The sequence below is a fragment of the Solea senegalensis genome, linkage group LG3 (assembly GCF_019176455.1).
Source record: "Solea senegalensis isolate Sse05_10M linkage group LG3, IFAPA_SoseM_1, whole genome shotgun sequence".
NCBI lineage: Eukaryota > Metazoa > Chordata > Actinopteri > Pleuronectiformes > Soleidae > Solea > Solea senegalensis.
Window position 1 is genome coordinate 11,133,164 of NC_058023.1, and position 19,212 is coordinate 11,152,375.

General features: G+C 39.9%; 2 protein-coding genes across 2 annotated transcripts; one reads left to right on the top strand and one right to left on the bottom strand.

The window, feature by feature from the left end:
* Positions 1 to 452: 452 nt before the first annotated feature.
* On the top strand, positions 453 to 7,306 carry oxa1l (OXA1L mitochondrial inner membrane protein). The gene is made up of 11 exons (XM_044021936.1): positions 453 to 597; positions 1,638 to 1,772; positions 2,977 to 3,108; positions 3,211 to 3,505; positions 3,863 to 4,006; positions 4,116 to 4,201; positions 4,720 to 4,884; positions 5,024 to 5,128; positions 5,548 to 5,710; positions 5,842 to 5,922; positions 7,056 to 7,306. The coding sequence occupies exons 1-11, from the start codon at positions 487 to 489 to the stop codon at positions 7,175 to 7,177; spliced, it is 1,539 nt and encodes a 512-aa protein (XP_043877871.1). The 5' UTR covers positions 453 to 486; the 3' UTR covers positions 7,178 to 7,306.
* A 73-nt stretch (positions 7,307 to 7,379) lies between these two features.
* Positions 7,380 to 19,130, bottom strand: slc7a7 (solute carrier family 7 member 7). Its single transcript, XM_044021938.1, has 11 exons — positions 18,922 to 19,130; positions 18,281 to 18,403; positions 15,165 to 15,796; positions 11,776 to 11,901; positions 11,439 to 11,583; positions 10,753 to 10,876; positions 10,555 to 10,658; positions 10,332 to 10,428; positions 9,793 to 9,942; positions 9,176 to 9,359; positions 7,380 to 8,109 (listed from the first exon to the last, which is right to left on the bottom strand). Exons 3-11 carry the CDS (start codon positions 15,655 to 15,657, stop codon positions 8,036 to 8,038), a joined length of 1,497 nt encoding a protein of 498 aa, XP_043877873.1. The 5' UTR covers positions 15,658 to 15,796; positions 18,281 to 18,403; positions 18,922 to 19,130; the 3' UTR covers positions 7,380 to 8,035.
* Between the last annotated feature and the right edge of the window lie 82 nt (positions 19,131 to 19,212).

Genomic DNA, 19,212 nt, shown 5'->3' on the forward strand with positions numbered 1-19,212 from the left:
TTGCACAGCACCTTACCTCCAGAGGTTTTAAAGTTTTAATCTTTTTAATTTATATTTTGTTAAGTTAAACTGTTGGTTATTCTTTCTTCTTTTTTCTTATTCTTCTCATTGCTGGGCCGACCGGGTTCTGGAGAGACTGATTTTCGTTCTGACCTCATGTCTAATGTGTGTTAGTATGACAATAAAGAAATCTTGAATCTTGAATCTATAGTTCTCCAGTATTACTGTTCGACATTGTGGGGGAGATCAGCATCAAAAGTTTGTCTCTTTTTAAAGAATCATATTTTACAGTAGCACATTTTGCATATGGAAGTATATGGAGTATGCATGATGGAAATATAGCTAACTTTCCCTATCAATTTCCTATAAACAGGACAGATGAACCACTGTATTATTCTACAGATGAAGGGCTCCCTTGTCTTGAGCGCAAAATTCTGACTCCTTTGGCTTTCCGTAGCACTCGTACGTCATAATTTCCCTGTCAATATGGCTGCCATCAGGAGCGGGGTTACTCCGGTCTGCTTAGCAAGATGTTTCCTGCGTCAGTCTGGAAAACCGAGCCGAGGCAGTCGACCTGGGTCAGACATTTGGACACAAGTAGGTCTTCTTTACTGTTTCACCCCTGTCTGCTGCTGAAACAGCGACGCAAACAGCGACTCTCACCGACTAATTCGCTAGCCGGTTAGCATACTCGCCGCGTAGTTGTGCGTGCATGGCTCCCTGTGACTTTGACAGCGTTTGTGCTGAAGACAGGACAGTATGGTTTAGACTATATAACAGTTAAATCGCCGCACTTTTGAGGCATATTAACGTGGAATTAATTGTGAGACGCATTGAAAATCATGATATTGCTGTTAATATTTTTATTCGAATAATTTATATGTGTATATACTGTTTATATATATATTCACATGTGTGTATATATACTGTATATATATACAGTACATACAATACAAAGTATTGTTTATATTGTAGTTGATTAATAAAAACACATTATGACATAGTATTAGGATAGGACATAAACTGTATATATGTATAGTATGTATTTTAGGCTTTTTTTGTGTGTTTTTGTTGGATAATGGTATTGGATGATGTGATTTCCTTATTTTATATTAATAGCCAGAGGAGGCACTCTGAGTAAACCGCCACTAAGTGGCTTCAGTTCCCTTAGCTATTTATATTAAGGTATATTTTTCCCCCAGTAACTTCCATTAGGTCTAGTCCTATCCAATGTCAAACTGAAGTACCACTACTGCATATAACAAGTGGATGTAGTCTTGCGGTTTGCTGATTTAGGCCAACCAGAAAGTTTAAATCCGCACATAGTGGCTTTTGCTGGTTGGTTTCAATGAAAGTCGATGACAAAAATAGCTTCTACATCTCACACCTTTTTCATTCAACATGATGTCAATAAATTACGTAAATTATGGTCACATTTAGAGGATAATGGACAATAAAACATGGTACGTAAACATGTGTGGAAACTAGTATCATTAACAACTGTTATTATAATAGCTTGGTTGGAAGTGATGTCTGTGAATTACAAAATAACAAATCAAAGGGGGAGTTTCAGGTTCGTAGCTGTAACGTGACTACTTGTGAAGTGTACTGACACTCTGACTCTGTTTTTCAAACAGCATTTGCTCCTGAAGTCCCACCTGCACACGGTGTTTCAGTGTCACAGTCCAACCACCAGGACTCTGCTGGGCTGCAGACAGCGTGGGAGGATCCTCTGGGTGAACGCCGCGACAGTCCGACACAACAGCTCACAGGTGAATAGGCTTACACCAAAGCAGCTGCCTGTCACATCAAGGTCAGGTCATCCTTAATGGTGACCTGCATATAGACTTTAGGTTTTTGATCATCTAATTAAAGTAAAGCAGCTTTTGTTCCTGCCAGAAATGACTTATTAAAAAAACACACTGCATCAGAAAATGTGAGTAATTTATTTAGTCTGGTATGTTGCAGCATCTTTATAAAACAATTGCCCGTCAGTATTGGCAAGCCATAATACAGTACTTTGACTTGTAAGTATTTCATCACATAATTTTTAATTTCTAAAAAATACATGAAAGAAAGACCCTGTTTTTAATAGTTAAAGGATCTCTAAAGATTAGTGTAACGCACATCATCAAATACTGGGAGTGGGATTTTACCCAGGTATAACATTTTCACATTGTTAGATTGGTATAAAGTCTTATTTAGAAACTGCTTTAATCTGAAAATACTAAGGTGTATAGACTAAATACTAAATACTTGTAAATGCCTACAATGGCGATAATGCATATCCCAATATAGGGGTGATGATGAGATAAGATATGATAAACTTTATTTATCCCTCAAAGGGGAAATTCACTTATTTCATCAGCAAAAACATTCTTCATCAGCGATTAAAGAATTTTAAAGAAAGAATATTGCTATGTGTTTGGACACTGTAAGCAAAGTAATATACTGCTACTATTCCTCTCTAAAATAGTCCCTTTTAATAAAAAAACAACAACGTGTTTCTCCTAAAACAAATATAGTTTTTAATTTATAGTAAAAGGAGTGGTAATAAGGGAGATAATCAAATGGCCAAAAATCTGCTGCTAACTAGTGGTCAGAGGCTTAAATACAAGACAAAACCACTGGGAAGAATGTTATTTTGATATATCCCTACAGCATTATACAGTATAGCACTGTGCAAAATCGCAATATTTTAGTATCGATATTTTCTTACACCATTAGATATATATTTATTTATATATTAAATATATATATTCATAAATATATTTATATTTCTGTTGCAGTAAAGGGGTCGCTGCCTTGCTAAGAAAGCAGTTTATCTCAAATCAAACCACAAAATTGTATTTATTTATTTATAGATTTTATGATGTTAATGATTTCTATGGTGACTTTTTATGAAGAATTAAATTGTTGGTTTGAATAATATATGCCTACAACACTTAAACTAAATACATCAATCAATATTTCCAGATCCCACCTGAGGATGGATCAATGGCAGCTTCAGTTGTGGAAGCTCCTGTGGGTCCTCCAGTCCTGGACTCCACCCCCATCTCTCTGCTCGCTGACCCCGCACCCGTCTTTGCACAGTCAATCACTGAACAGGTGGCTAAGACCACATTTAAAACATTTAATCATCTGTCTAAGACCCAAACTATCTTTATTTATGTTTTTTTCCATTTCCATTTATCATTTTATCATTTTCAGATTCCAGTTATCTCAACAGCAGTACCAGCGGCAGACAGCTTTGCTCCTCCTCCAGTCTCGGACTCCTTCCCTCAGCTCGCAACCGCTGACCCCACCCCTATTTTAACCCAGTCAGTCACTGAGCAGGTGGCAGACGCTGCACCGACTGCATTGGATGTCCTGCAGGCTGCGACTACAGAACCCACTCTCGCAGAGCTCGGACTGGCAGCTTACACACCAGTGGGACTTATACAGAGCATTTTAGAGTTCATGCATGTGGATCTGGGTTTGCCCTGGTGGGGGGCCATCGTTGTAGGTAAGCAATTAATTAATTAAGGATATTATTAAGATGTTAACACTTAACATTACTACTACTTTTGTAAATACTGCTCATTGAGCTCTCCTCAAGGTTGATAATGGAGAAATCTGTCATAGACAAACAGCTTAATTTGTTCAGTACCATTGCCAGCACAGTGCTTCAAAATGTAGCCCCTGGACCTGTTAAATACCAGGTTTATGTGTAGCCATCGCCAGATCATATTGTTGGGAGTTGAATTATTACTGCATATGTCCACTGTTCACCTGGACACAAAGTGGCTTAGTGGTCCACATTTCTTTCCCCATGTACACAGAATAAGAACGACAACAGTCTCAACCTTTCACTCTCTTGCAGGAACGGTTGTGGCTCGTTTGGCTGTGTTTCCAGTCATCGTGAAGGGTCAGAGAGAAGCAGCCAAGCTGAATAACGTTCTGCCTGAGATGACCAAACTCACTGAAAAAATGTCCGATGCCAAACGGAGTGGAAACAAATTTAATTGTAAACTCATTAATTACTCTCCCTCTGTAAAACAAGTGTTTTTTGACACGTCTCACATTTGCTGATGCCCAGTCTGATCCCTTTATCATGGCCGATGTTTTTGTTGCAGTTGCCAAAGCCCAATCAGACCTGCACTTGTTTCAGAAGAAGCATGATGTCAATCCTCTCCGTGGCTTCCTGGTTCCATTGGCACAGGTCTGTTTATCCTATTAACATCTTGTTGAATCTGCATTCAGTGAAAAATAATGAATCTCAAGTTTGTTCATCACAGTATGAATCTTAAAGTATGATTTATCGTCTTTTTCCTATTAATTGTTTTGATATGGTGTCAAAACTGTTATTTATACTTGTATGCTTTTATGCATAAATGATATCTCCTCAATTTCCATTTTCCCTGAGAAGTGTGTACACAAAACTCGAATTAATTTATAAAATGTAGTAGTGTTTTTTTACATGTGTACAGTAGTTTATGTACCAACCTGTAAATTACTTTATCTTAATGGTTGAATATTTAATAAAACAGATAGTTGCATGATTTTTATTAGTTTCTTGGTCCCGACTCCTTTCTGGTAATTTGTCGAGCTAGTTAGACTTTGACCGTATAATACATGTTTTTCTGTCTTGTGTAATTAAAGTACTAAAAACTACATTGTAATTGTGAATTTGTTATATGAAAGGTTTGTTTTTGACTAGTTTTTCAATTGTTTCCTCAGACACCAGTCTTTGTCTCTTTCTTCATCGCTCTGAGGAAGATGGCGTATCTGCCAGTGCCCAGCTTGCAGACAGGAGGTCTGCTGTGGTTCACAGATCTGACTGCATCAGATCCTTATTATGTTCTGCCTCTTGCCGTCACTGGAACCATGTTCTTCATCCTGGAGGTAATTCAGTTTTATGATCAGTAAATCACAGTGTACCCTCTTATCCTGTGTGATTTTGAATTTGTCACATTATAAGCCTTCAGATGTGTATGTGCTTCTTCTAATAATCACCACGTCTGTTGTTTTTCCCCTGTTGTAGCTGGGTGCCGAGTCTGGCGTTGACAACCCCAATCTGAGAGCAATGAAGATGGTGTTAAGGATCATGCCTTTTGTCATCCTCCCCCTCACTATCAACTTCCCCACGGTCAGTTTTTCCACTCAATCACATCAGTTCTTGTTTTACAGGTTTTGTCCCATAGACGGTATGTCAAAAATGAACGTAGTCTTCTGTTTGAAAATCGGCTTTTATTTCTCACTTGATTTATAAACATTTTCCTGAGTTGTTAATGTCTCAATCTAGTTTCTTGTCTTCCTACATAAACACAAGGAATTTCCCTCTTTTAATTAATTAAGTGTCCTACAGTTTGCTTGCCAGGCTTAAAACATGACAGGTGATTCACCAAAGGGCACTAGTGTGTACAGTGCTGACATAAACAGTGTTTGGATAAGAAATGCAAGAGATTTTGGTAGAAATGGCTAAAAGATTCTTCTCACATCTTCTCTCATCCTAATTCTGCTTATTCCTTGTCTGAAATGTATTTTTTTTTATATCTCCAACTTCAGGCGGTGTTTACCTATTGGATGACATCTAACTGCTTCTCCTTGGCTCAAGTGGCTCTGCTAAGGCACCCACTGGTCAGAGAGAAGCTGAAGATTCCACAGAGGATCAAACATTCGCCCTCTGCTCTGCCCGAAAGTGAAGGATTCTTTGCCTCTTTGAAGAAAGGTTGGCGCTTTAACACACAGATAGTTGATGAAACGTATTTTTAGTACCAGTGTTAAAACATTATTTGATTCACCCTGGGTATTTTTCTATTTGCATATATTGTAACTGTGTGTGTGTGTGTGTGTTCCCAGGCTGGAACAACGCTCATCTGATGCAGCAGCTGGAAGAGAGGGAACGGCGGCTCAAATATCGTCTGGATGACTCTGCTAAAGGTCAGTCCCTCCACTTTGATGAGCAGCTTTATATCTGACCATAAGAACACACATCCTGTGTCTTCAGTAGGAACAAGGCAGAGTGGAGTACACCCTACAAAGCTTTACTGAGGTCACTACATTTCACCCGATGGATCAAAACATTGTGTCCTCAGTTAGGTTTTGTGGCATGGAGTAAGTGTTAGTTTGTACTTGTGAACCAATTTTCACCAAACTTGGTGGAGCAGATGGGTGTAGGATCGGGAAGCATCCTTTAAATTTTGGCATGGGATGGATTAAGTTGACAGAGCCAGGAATAATTTGTCTACATTGTGGATTTCTTTGTTCTCTCTGTAAATGTATTGATTTAGAGGTACAAAGCTCTACACATTTTTTTTATTGTTCACCTGTTATGACTGGGCACAGTTATGCCCTCTTCCCCATTGTGAAGAACATTTCTGAATACTAATTTAAGAACTGTGACACAAACAGTTTTTTTCCACTGCAGCTACAGTTTCAGTCCAGTGCTGCAGAGTCACGGGCTTGCATGTGTGCTGCTGATGAGTGAATAAAGTTTAATTTGCTTCACTCAAAAGTCACAACATGTCAAAGTTTGAGAAATGCATGCACTTCATTTATCAAGTCGGAATCCTGGAGGAGTAAACAGAGCTTTTATAATCTGACTTCACAGCAGTTGCACTCAGTGAGTAACTTAATATTGTTGTTTTTATTTGCTCTTGTTGTTATTTGTCATTTTCAGACAAATACTGCAATTATTGTTTTAATACTCTGCATATTTAGTCAAGTTTCAATACTGTATAAATGTTTGTGAAGTTCTTTTCTTGCATAACCATATACTAAATATTTTTGTGTTGTTTGTTCCCTTCAATTCAATCAATCAATAATAATAATTTTCAAGATGTTGTGTTGATATCAGTGCTAGAAACAGGAAGTTGGGCAAACAATTTAATTTATATACTGTACCATTTAGTCACCTGAATTTATAAAATGTACCTATACTTCCTGACGACTAGGTGGAGCTGTTGACATAATTAGCCCTGTGTTTAATGTGTAATGTGAACATTTAAACAATACAAACAATACATTGAAGAAACTGTGTTTGTTGTAACAGTGTCTTTTCATTTACTTCGCAGGTCCAGTGAAGGAGACTTTTGCCCACAATCCTCTCAAGCAGAAACCTCCCATGGCTGCAAGATCAACTCAAGCCAAGCAAGCTCAAGGCAAAGCATCGCCATGGAAGGATACTATTGTATAAATCCTTTCTTGTAGCTTTATAATATCAAAGAGATGATAAATGTTGTACATATTTATGAATGGAAGAGTGGGCAGGTGAGGGAAAAAAGGTTGAGACAATTAAAATGTCAAATCTGCCTCCAAACACCCACTTCTGTGTGCGCGTTGTCTTTGATATTTGAGTACGTAGAACATGAGGGAATGAAAGACAATTTTCATTTATGTTGTTCATTAACTAGTAATTTTATTATAAATATGCATTTGAGCTCAAACATTAATTTAACAGTCCATAGGAAAAAAAGAGTTACTTTGTGTAAAAATAGCCCTTCATTAGACCTGACAGATAGCAGGATAAAAATGCCTCTACTCCACAGTAAATGTGAAGTTAACATACTCTAATCTATGTTACTCCTCGCTCTGCTTATTGCAAATTATATTCATAACAACATTGAGGCTGTTTTTTGTATGGTCAGCATTGGTGGCGGTTTTCAGGACAATCTCCTGTCCACGTAAAGAATTAAACCATATTTGTCACCTTCCACTTTGATCAGAAAGGTATCGTGTATCACGTACGAAATTTCAAATACTTGACATATCAATTAAATACTTCTTGGCTGTTCTGTAATACAAACAGGAGACGATTTCCCTGGGCATACATTTAACTGTTCTCCCGAAAGCCAGAGTCAACTGAAGACTTTGCCGTCAAGCACCCAAGTGCCATCATACATCAACATTATCACCGGGTGATGATTGACAGCTGCGTCCATCTTAACCCCAAATGTTCGTTCTGTAGAGGTCAAAGAAACGACCGGCCAAGATGAGTTCAAGTAGAGCTTCTTGTTTGTGCGTTGTCCGCCTCCAGCTGGGTGTTGAATAACGCCTACTCTGCTTTGTCTTCATCCATTTCAGTGAGGACAGAGTAACACACCTTCTGAATCAGCACGCCAGATTTAGCTGAAAGAGGAAAAGGGGCAAAGGTTAGATTGAACTTCCTCTGTATTGCCAAATATCAAAAATGTGTTGTCATTCAATGTCTATACATATATATATATATATGTACATATATATATATATACATATGTACATATATATATATATATGTACATATATATATATATACATATAGTATGTAAGGAGTTAATGGTGTCAGTGAGTCGGTTAGCGTCAAGTAGCAACTGGTCGTGACGTCAGGCATAAGAGTCTGAGCTCCTGCTCTGAAGCCTCTAAAATCTACATTTGGTCGCTGTTGGGTTTTGCAACTGCAAGTTTTAGAAGCGTCACCTGCAGTCACACATTTATTTGAAGATGTCAGCTGTCAGTCACACTGGTGTCCACTCACGTGCCGTACTGTGTCGTCACTTGTCTCAACAATATCTTCAAATGTTTGGCTCATAAACCAGATATTGTGTCATTTTACTGTCATAGAAAGGCAAAGAAGCCAGAACTGAAATCTGATTCATATATTATCAAAGTAGTTGGCTGCCAATTTAGATTTATTTAGAGTCAATGCATTTACTAATAAACAATTCACTGTTGCGCTATGAACAGTAAAACTATTGAATGAAAAAACTGCAGCTTTTGACACTTGCTAATTGACCACAGAAGTAAAAGATAACTGAATACTGCACTCCCCTTGGTAACCAACCAAGTATATCCATTTTTTGTTTTTTCTTTTGAGTTTAAAAATGTTTCAAAGGAGCAGCACCAGCAGCATGTCTATTAATTCAAGGAATATCTCTCTGTCTGTCTGTTAAGAGTTTCACTTGAGCCACTGTGCTTGGACAAGAGATATAGGTGGAAATATAACAAATATGGCTAAAGGAGCCACTTTACACATGCCTAAAGACAGTCATGCCTATAGAGAAAGGCAAGGTGCCATGCATATGATGCTGAGTCAGTTGAAGCCCATGATGACTTTAAACAAGACACTATAACACGGGTGCTTTACCAAATTTTCAAGATGTAAGACTATTATATTTAGTGAGTGTATTGTCACTAAAGGGGACCGTTGCTCTCTTACCAATGAAGCGGCGTAGCCACATCGGCCTCTTTTTGGCTGGAGTGTAGCAGCAGAGGAAGTAAACGGGCACTCCTGACAGGGCGATGCCGATGCCGATCAGGGAGTTGACGGTGTCACTGTAGAGCGGCACAACCACGAGGAAGACGGTGAGGAGACAGAAAACGATGGGGAAGAAGAGACTGAGCTGTGGGACAAGGACGAGAGAAGAAAGATTTGAGATGATGGTCTGAATCCCTGCAAACTGATTTCTTCTGCATTTACCCAAGTCTTCAATTATTTGACATTTAGTCGCAATCATTATCGATATTGACCGATTTGAAACTTTTTTTTACTTGTGATAAAGCTTTTTGACTGTATTGCCCAGCCCTGTGTAGATTTATAAAATGTGCCAGTGACTGCTGGTGACGGCTGGACATTTCATTCATTCATTCCAACAGCAAGGACAATGGGTGTTTGGAATTTGAATATAATAATACTACCCACTGGCTATATTCCTCACTGCGCCTTAGGTGACGTTAATTTCTCACAACTATCATCACAACATTTGCTGCTACATTGATTCAGTAACATCTCGGTACCAGCCCGAGTGACTGCAGTACATTGTTATCCCCATTTACCTTTAGGGGTCTCTTCCTGTCTGGCTGCTTCCACCGCAGATACAGTTGCCCCAAAATGGACAGACCCACAAATAACCAGTAGCTGAAGCTGTAGTAGTTAATCAACCTGAAGACGTCTTCCACGCACAGGTATATTAGAGCCATGATGCCCTGTAGAGAGATACATACGAGAAACAATATGAGTCCCACAAAGAAACAATGGAAAAGACAGAAATAAATAAGATAGATACATTAAATGTTTACACTGCTCAGCCAAAAAAAAGTCACACAGGTAACAACAGGTTTTTGATAAGCTTGTCACATTTATCCATGTGTGAAAATGATGACTCATGCTCCCTGAAACACTTTTCCATAGTTTCAGTCAGAAAGACCTGGTCCTTCAGCTGACCTCATGTTGAGGACACATAACCCGATCAACTGAAGCAGCCCCTGTCAGGCTTGTTTGGTCGGCACTAACAGAAATATTAGTATAATTGAGCATGTGACTTTTTTTCGAGTGTCGATAACAGATATCGGAGACATTGTTATGGTTGACTAACGTTAAAGAGCAGTGCGGGGATGGGAGTGTAGCGGTGGACATGGATCATGCACAGGTAGTCAGGGAGGTGGCCCTCTCTGGAGCCCACGAAGAACAACCTGTACAGACACCAAAACAGCAACAGGAAGTATAGATGAATGACGGCGATGGACATGAATGACAGCGAGCGGGTCATTCTGTGCACTAAATGTTCAAATGTTCACTGAAAGGATCAAATCACTCACCTGGAGGCTGCCAAGATGGAGGCGTTTAGTCCTCCGAAGCAGGACAGAGCCACAGCCAAGGGAATGGTCCAGTTCATTACGCCAAACACCTGGTCGGCAAATGTCTAGACAGAAAAGAAGAAGAATCTTGAAGAAAATCTGCACTTCACGAGTACAAAGCTCAATTCTGATCGTTCACCAAGGACTGTCGGTTCTTACCACAGCGACAGCATCGCTGTCCAAGATTGCATTGATGGGCAGGACGGTGTAGTACGCCACATTGGTCAGAATGTAGATCACAGTCACTATGGGCATTGAAATAGCAATTGCCAGCGGCAGGTTCCTGTAATTCACACAAAACAACAGCAGGGGGAAGCAAATCAGATGAGACACAGAGGCTGAGTCTGACACTGGATGGCAATAGAGTGATTGTGAGAGGTAGTCCGGAGTGGATTGACCCTGTGGTTGAGCTAAGGATGGGGATTGGGATAAAGTGGGAGGGGGGTGCGTCTGACACTTAATCTGCCTGGGAACTCTGTGGTCCAATCACGTGTCGTCTTGCTTCATTTGATCAATGTTTGGCTGCATGGAAAGGCTTAAAGACATGTTTTAATGTTGATTTTCCCAATTAACGCCACATCAAACTCTTTATGACCTTTTAACTACATCTATTGTTAGTGTACAGTAACATGTAGTTAGTGAGTGATATTTAGCAACATAAAGGGAGTTCTGACATCTACAGGTATTGAGTTGTTGCTTCTCATATTTCCACAGTTTTGCCTTGCGACAGTAAATGTGAGTTAGGGTTTGCAGTTTGGTGGATTGTACGAATATTTGGAACATTTGGTACAAAAATGTATACATTTATACCAAATGTGGTTAAACTGTGAAGTTATCGTCCTCACCTCTCTGGGTTTTTGATCTCCTCTGTGACAAAGTTGAGGGTGTCCCATCCAGAGTAGGAGAACAGAGCCGAGTACAGAGCCAGAGCGATGTGCCCCGGGTCCTGAGAGGAGCCATCGAAAAGGCCCTCAAAGTTCTGAGTGTGGCCTGGAAAATTTAAATTTAATAAAACATTATTAGTACCGGTATAGTTACATTTCTTGAAGAATCATCCTATTTTCCATTCAGTTTGTTTTTAAATTAACAGCAGGAGTCATGGCAGCATTTTTGTTTTGATTAATGTTCAAACAGTAAACAGGGTAAGGCATCAAGGAGGATTTTGTCGTTAATAGTCTGCACCTTCTCCAATCTTCACCAGGCCGGTGATGATGACAGCGATGAGGGCGATGACTTTGGCGTAGGTGAAGAAATCTTGCACCCGGGTGCCCCACTTCACATAGGCACAGTTCACGAAGGTCAGCAAACCTAAAACAGAGTGAGATTATAAATATGAATTCTGGTTCCATTCACACACTGTGTAAACTGGATGTGTGCCAGCGTGTTCCTTTGGAAGGGTATGGCTGATTTAAGGAAACGCTGCTGCTGACTCAAGCAGACTGTCCTGTTGTTTTTCAGACGAGGAAACAGCTGAGTGCAGCACATACAACTACACACACACACACACACACACACACACAGAGTGTCTTGTTTATGCCAAAGGTCAGAGGAGAATGAGCAGACTGGTTCAAGCTGAAAGAACCACTTGTTACGACCAAGATATGAATAAGATCGCTGAACACACAGCATGTCAAACCATGAAGCAGATGAGCTACAGCAGCAGGAGACCACACTGGGTGCCACTCCTGCCACTTCATTCACTTAAAGTGGCTGGTGAGTCTGACATGTGATCTCCACCTGATTTAAAACAATGGTCTCCCTCCTGCACTTTAAGCATCAGTCATGTTCAAGAAAAACATGTTTTTTTTTGCGTCTCCCTCCTGACTTATCTGCCTTTGGCCTCCGATCAGCACATGATCCGTCCAAGTTCATGACTATAGAGATAGAGAGGAACATGGTGTCTGCTCATACTGAATAATGTGGTTTTAAGTAAGCAAAAGTGAGGGTCACACGTGTAATTATGCTGTCAAATCATATAAAAGTGCACATATTTAGAGTCAAGCTTACAGACTGCACTCATCCGCCCCCCCTGAGCTCCACATCACCCAGGCGTTTTAAGAAAGGACAAAAGCAGGATTACATCACCACCCTCTCCTCGACACTGACCACTGGTGAGCCCTTCAGTCTCAGTGAAGCTAAGAGGAATCATAACATTATCGTCCTCGGGCTTAGTGACAGGTAGACGATCAAAACAAGTGTGTTTTCAGCGGGACGCCTGTTCAAGCACAACAGAACTCAGTGGCTCAGATGGAGGCAGCCAGCGATGAGCGACGGAGAGGTAGACTGCACCACACAGAAGCAGAGGCGAGCTGTGTTGACAGTGGAAGGTTAGAAGGGTGGGAGGTGTGAGATCGGGTTTGTGAAGCCAGCGGCCTGGCAGCGTAGGTCAAATAGTGTCCAGATGTGAACTGAAATACAGATCTTTAAAAACGCATTCACATACTGTAAAGTCACGTGTGAATGGCTTTGAAAGTGTGCTGCTGAACAGCCTTCACTTTACATGAAATATGAAGTAGTTCTTTGTTAATTCTGTGTAGCAACTTTTTTTTTTTTGGATGCAAGTTTAGATTAGGTGTGAACTTTTTAATTTCAATTTTCAATTTTGTCTCCAGACTTTGAAAACCCAGAGAGCAAATCTTCACTTTCACGCTTCATATGTTGACTGAAAATCACAAATAAAATATAGTCATCTGATACATACAAGATCAACTATATGATTGTATGATGTTCCTTCACAGTAAATATATTTCACCACAGCAGATCATATTGGTCTAACAGAAGAATATGTCAATTATTAAACAGATATGTAATATAAAACAATCAGACAAAATAAAAAATGTTGTTTCTTTTAAATTGTATGAGAAATAGACTATACAAATTAAATTGCATGTTTGACTTGCTTTACACTGTTGATCTAATAAGCAAACCTTTCTTGACTTCCGCTTTAAAAAGAATTTCTAATGAGAGAACTTTTAATAATGTGTATTATTACACATACATACACCCTGAAGTGAATTATTAATATTTCTAATAATAATAATAATAATGCATTACTATGTTATAATTTCAAGTAGTGAGTCAAAAAATCTGACTTTGCATCTGATATTTTACTTATTAGGTTGTTATTATTTATTGATTAAACCCATCATGATTTTGACTTATTTTGAAAATGTAGAGTTTATCTTATCTTTTTTTAGTTTTTAACAAAATCTTACTCTAATCGCTAAATTATAAAGTTGAATTGAAGTGGGTTTAGTTTATAACTTCACTTGAGAGCCTGTTTGTCTCTGAGGTCAGCGTGTCCCTGCAGTGACGACTTCTCCTCACAGCTATCAGCACTCAGTTCTCCTCCTCTGAGCACAAGCTTATCAGTGCGTGGCCTAAGTGTGTGTGGAGTCATATTTAAATGTGTGTGTTTGGACAGATGAGTCCTTTATCTGCATATATACACTTCACACTTCCTCATTCAAGGAAATGGAAAAGTGGGTCCAAACTTTTGACTGGTAGTGTATATATATTTTTAACCTTAAATATTTCATTTATTGCTATAAAAAGCAAAAAGCTCTGCCTGGCTTTGACCTCTTTTCTCGCGTTTCGTTGCTTCAGTGACCAACTTGTAAATGCCCTTTTTGATTCTTTCAGTCAGCACTTTCTCAGTGCCGCTGTGTTCTAGTTACCTCAGCAATCTGGGCCATGTCCATACAGAATGTTACCACTGCCTTTTGCTGTTTTTTTAATTACTTAAATCTGCAGTGATTTGTGTTGTTATTATTCTGCCTCAGTTTGGTCTTCTTCAGAAGAAAATATTATTTTTATGCTGAGTCCTTCATCTGTCTCAGTCTCAGTCAAGGAATGCTATCAGACCTGACTTAGGGAGCGTTTGTGTGTATACAGCAGCAGAGCAGAGGTAAGCGGGAATTTAATTTAATTTAATTTAATTTAATTTTATTTTATTTTATTTTATTTTATTTTATTTTATTTTATTTTATTTATCCCTCTCTTTCCCAAGCGAGTCAAGGAACTACAGTAGACTTCATATACCAAAACCCAAAAACACACATTCTGGTTAGTTTGTCCATTCAGGCTGCTATAGAAACATGTTGGCTCCACATGGCAGGTGCCATAAAGCAAGCATACGTATGAAAAGTTTTTATGAAAACTCAATCATTTCGCATTTACACGAATATACTTTTTTTGTTGTACATTCAGTTTCCTTTTAAGCAACCTTAAAGTAACCTTTAAGCCCTCATGTACCACACAATGCTGAGATTGGTTAACTACATCTCCGAGATTGAGTAAAACAGCTTTTCCCATCTACTCTTCCTAGGTTTTAAGATGCTTACTTCCTCTTTTGTTTGATATCAGTGGTTCTTTCTGCTGCAAACCTGCTGACCTCAGCTATGGTGTCACCATTTTTCACTTCTCTAGTTCTTAAACATCACGTGCTGTGTCTCAGATGTGAAACCAACAGTGGCCATGACAGACATCATCACTGATCACCGTCATGTGTTGAAATGGATGAGTCAGAAACACACACACACACATACAGCTCATTTCAGATGTGTACTTACATATACACGCAGCAGCCAGCAGCCTGTTGGCCAGGTATGGAGCTATACAGGTGGGGAAAATAGGTTGCACCATGTAGTTGGAGAACGTGATGGCTATGATGGCCTGGCTGGTCGGCTCGATGATGAGCAGCGACGTCCACAGGCGGATAAAGGCCATGAACCCGCCAAAGGCCTCCAAGATATATGCGTAGGACGCCCCTGACTTGGTGATGGTGGTCCCCAGCTCGGCGTAGCAGAGGGCTCCAAACACGGAGAATATGCCACCGACAGTCCACACCACCAGAGAGAGACCGTAGGAAGCGCTGTGGTTGAGGACGCCTTTGGGTGAGACGAAGATCCCCGAGCCGATCATGTTGCCCACAATCAGGCAGACCCCGTTCAAGAGGGAGATCTCCTTCTTCAGCTTCATGGAGTCGTCAGTGCCTTTAGACTTCCCAGATGGAGCGGTGCCATTACTCTCCTCTTGTTGTGGAGCAGCTGCATAGGACGCCATTGTCTGTGTCTTAATAGTTTTCCTTTTTTAAAGTTTAGAGCTGGAAAAGTGTTGAGCTATCCTCTGCAAAATATTTCAGTCACAATCGAAGACTTTTTCGTACTTTTTCTCTCAGTTATTTGTCATCATCTCCTGCCATCTGTAGAGGAAACACACACAGGGTCACATTAGTGAAGCTGTGAACAAGGAGAATGATCTGCTTGTTTTCTTCTTCTTTGGTGTTTCTGCAGTGTTGCATTACTACCTCCCTTAACCTTTACCTTGGCCGCAACCTTTATTCATCCATAAAAAGGTTAAAGGTGATCTATAAAATATGCAACCTTTCAGGTTTAGAATTACTACATTTCTACAATTTACTACAATCCCAGTTCAAATAGTCCAGGGTGTGGTTTGTGAACACACAGAAATGAGTTGTTACAGTATATCAGGGGTTAGTTACACTGTGTTCATGTACGTACATAACAATCAGACAACTGGTTTTTATGGACATCGACACTTTTTGATTATTGGAACACCTATCATTCTGGAAATGTCCTCCATGTGTCCCTCTCTACTCACTAAGGACACCAGTGAGTGAAGTGGTGACTGTGACAGATCCGTCTCACCAAACACTTGTCTTAACAGAGGCAAGAGTCCTTTGATGTCTTTGATCAGAGAAAGGGTAGCAGCGCAACATACCGATTCCCTCTGCCATAAGTCAGTATGATCAGTGTGAAGAACGAGAAGGAAAAGTGGAAAAAGAGAAAGCCATGTCATTTTCTACAGCGGCCAAGTCAGACGTGTGTGTGCGCAGTGCCGACTTTGATGATTTTCGTATAAGAAATGAAGGGTGGATAAGAGATATTGGTAGAAACGCAACACATATGACTTCACGAGCCGTTATTACCGAAAGACAGTCGTGGCAAAAGAGAGGCAACTTGTCAGTTGAAGCCCGAAACGCGGGTGCTGCACTAGTGTTTCATTCATTTTCATGTCGGCAACAGGTGGAGATTAAAAAGGGAAAGTGTGTCTGCTTTAGAGTAGCAGCGGAGTCACAGTATTATGACACGATAAACAATAAAACGAGATAACAATAACACAGTATATATGCTATGTTATGTTATGTTGTATGAGAGGCAGAGTGTTGGCGAAACTTGCCTAAACTTTCCACTTTGCTACCCTGTCCCTTTCATCTATTATTTCAACACATTTTTCTTCTCTGGTTGAGACGTTTCTGGAAGGAGTAGTGAGGCTTTTTAGGTTTGGAAATTTGTCAAAGTTTTACAAGCTGCGTTATTTGCCGGGTGTGCGTTTACAGGCCAACAAATTAAAATATAAATAATGAATATATTTGCTGGTCATTTTATCACTTAATATAATACAGTTCTTGGCCCGAGGCCTGAAACTGCAACGCTATTTCCGCACTTTTAGACCCACTCTTAGGGGGACGGAACCTCACTCCCAGAATCTAAACAGTGTCCGCCATCTTTGCTAACAGTTACGCTAAGATATTTCTCAACTCAGGGGAAACTGAGGTTAGGAAGCATCATTTTTCAAAAATACTAGCTCTATTTTAGTAATACAAAGCTAAATGCAAATTGGTGAAGTATTCCTTTAAGATTGAAACAAGTACTGTATTTCCTGTTTGTCATATATCAAGCAAAACGAAATAACTGTCTTGTTTCAGTCCTAAACCCATGAAACGCACACATGTTCACATGCCACGGACACTAATGTTCAACAAACGTGAACAAAAAACATAATACGACACTGGTGTGGACACTGTTGAATTTGAGAGTAGTTCTGTGGATTGGAGAGCCATTAGGCCGCATGGCAAATGGCCTTTTAAGGTTGAGTGTATTGACAGAGGGGGGGGGAGCGGAGCAAACATGAAAAAAAGCCGGTTCTTCAGTAGTAACCATAAGCAGAGGAAGAATAACTGTCACCGATAAACATGCAGCAATAAGCCTACTACACTCATGTGCAGAGTGTCAGCATACTGACTGATCACATGTTTTCTTGCCAAAGTTCATGATCCACAGCAGTTTCAGGAGTACAGTGATGTGAAAGACACATGACAGGCAGCATGTTAATTCACCGTTCTGTGCGCTCCAATAGGTCAGAGTCCCACTGCTTAAATGAGCTTAAGCTTGGTTTAAAATGATGTAAAAACATGCGTGTTTCATTTAAACTTAATGAATGCTTCCTCATGGCCACGTATACAAATGTGAAATGTATTTTGTGTCTGAAAAGATGTCTAATTATCCAGAATATGTTCAGATAACATGTAATGTGTGGTTTCCAAGAAGGTGTCCCTACATTTGAGCTGTTAACATAAAACCCCGCTCCAATTTCAGCCAAGTATATACACATTTTAACCCAAAGGACTGAGCTTGATCAAACAACTAAGAACAGTGACTGAAATGGAATCTGCAGCTCAGACAACAATGTGTTAATGTAAAGTCAAAGTTGAACCTCTGGACAGTAAATGGAAGTGTGAATTATTCAAAGAAAGATATAAGGAAGGACAATTATACAGAGAGTGAGATAACCTGGTGTCACCATGCACATGCAAGAACATACATTCTGTAGATTCATCACTTCAGAGTTGAAACAAATATGACTGATGGAACTGCTCACATACCTTGGAGCAGCAGCAGAGCAGCAGCATGGGCTCATGGAGGAAGTGAAGGATCAAAGAAGAAGCTCAGTGGAATTGAGTGTCCTTGCTGGATGATCAAACGTGAGGCGGTGAGAGGCGAGGCTCCTACAGAAAGAGAGCAAGGTCCACAAGCTGCTGATAAGTCCTTACTCAAGATTACATCCCGGATCCATAAAATCTTCTCCAATCAAGTGTGCGGAGTCAATGAAGTGTTTCTGCTATGTTTTTTTATGGCCTAATAAAGAAGTGATCAATGATCAATGCAGATCGAATGCAGGCTTTAAGGGAGGAAACAAGGCAAGGCAGCAGGATGTTCAAACCGAACCTTCACAAAAAGTGGAAAAAGTGGTTTTCTGATTTGTCACTCCTTCCTCCTAGAAATAATAAGTAGGATACATTTCAAAATCCTCTTATGATAGCACTGACTTTGATTTGATTTCAATGATGCACTCAAGTACACCAAGCCAAAGCCCTCACGTGGAAGCACATTATAAGTTAATAAATGATAAACATGTGTTGTAAACAGACTGTCCTATGATTGGTTACATGAATCGCAAGGAGGGGAAAAAACGATATTTAGAAGATACAGTAGTTATTGGTGTTAATAGAAGATTTGGACGCACCTTCTCCAGACGCGGCTCTCCACTCGATTTGGGTCCAATATCGCGCAGCAGCAGCAGTTTTCACCAGTCTCTATTTATTTTTTTCTTTTAAAAAGTGAAAAAGAATCGTGGATTGACCTCTCCTCGCAGTGTCCTCGCAGTGTCCTCTCGGTGTCTCTTCCTCCTCCTGCGTCTTTACGCAGCTTCCCTCTGTTGTGACTTTGCTCCGTGTACCACCTCTGCGCTTTTATAAATAGAAGCCATTATTCCTCCATAGATCACAGTAGAAGCCATGGTAATAGGTTTTAGAGC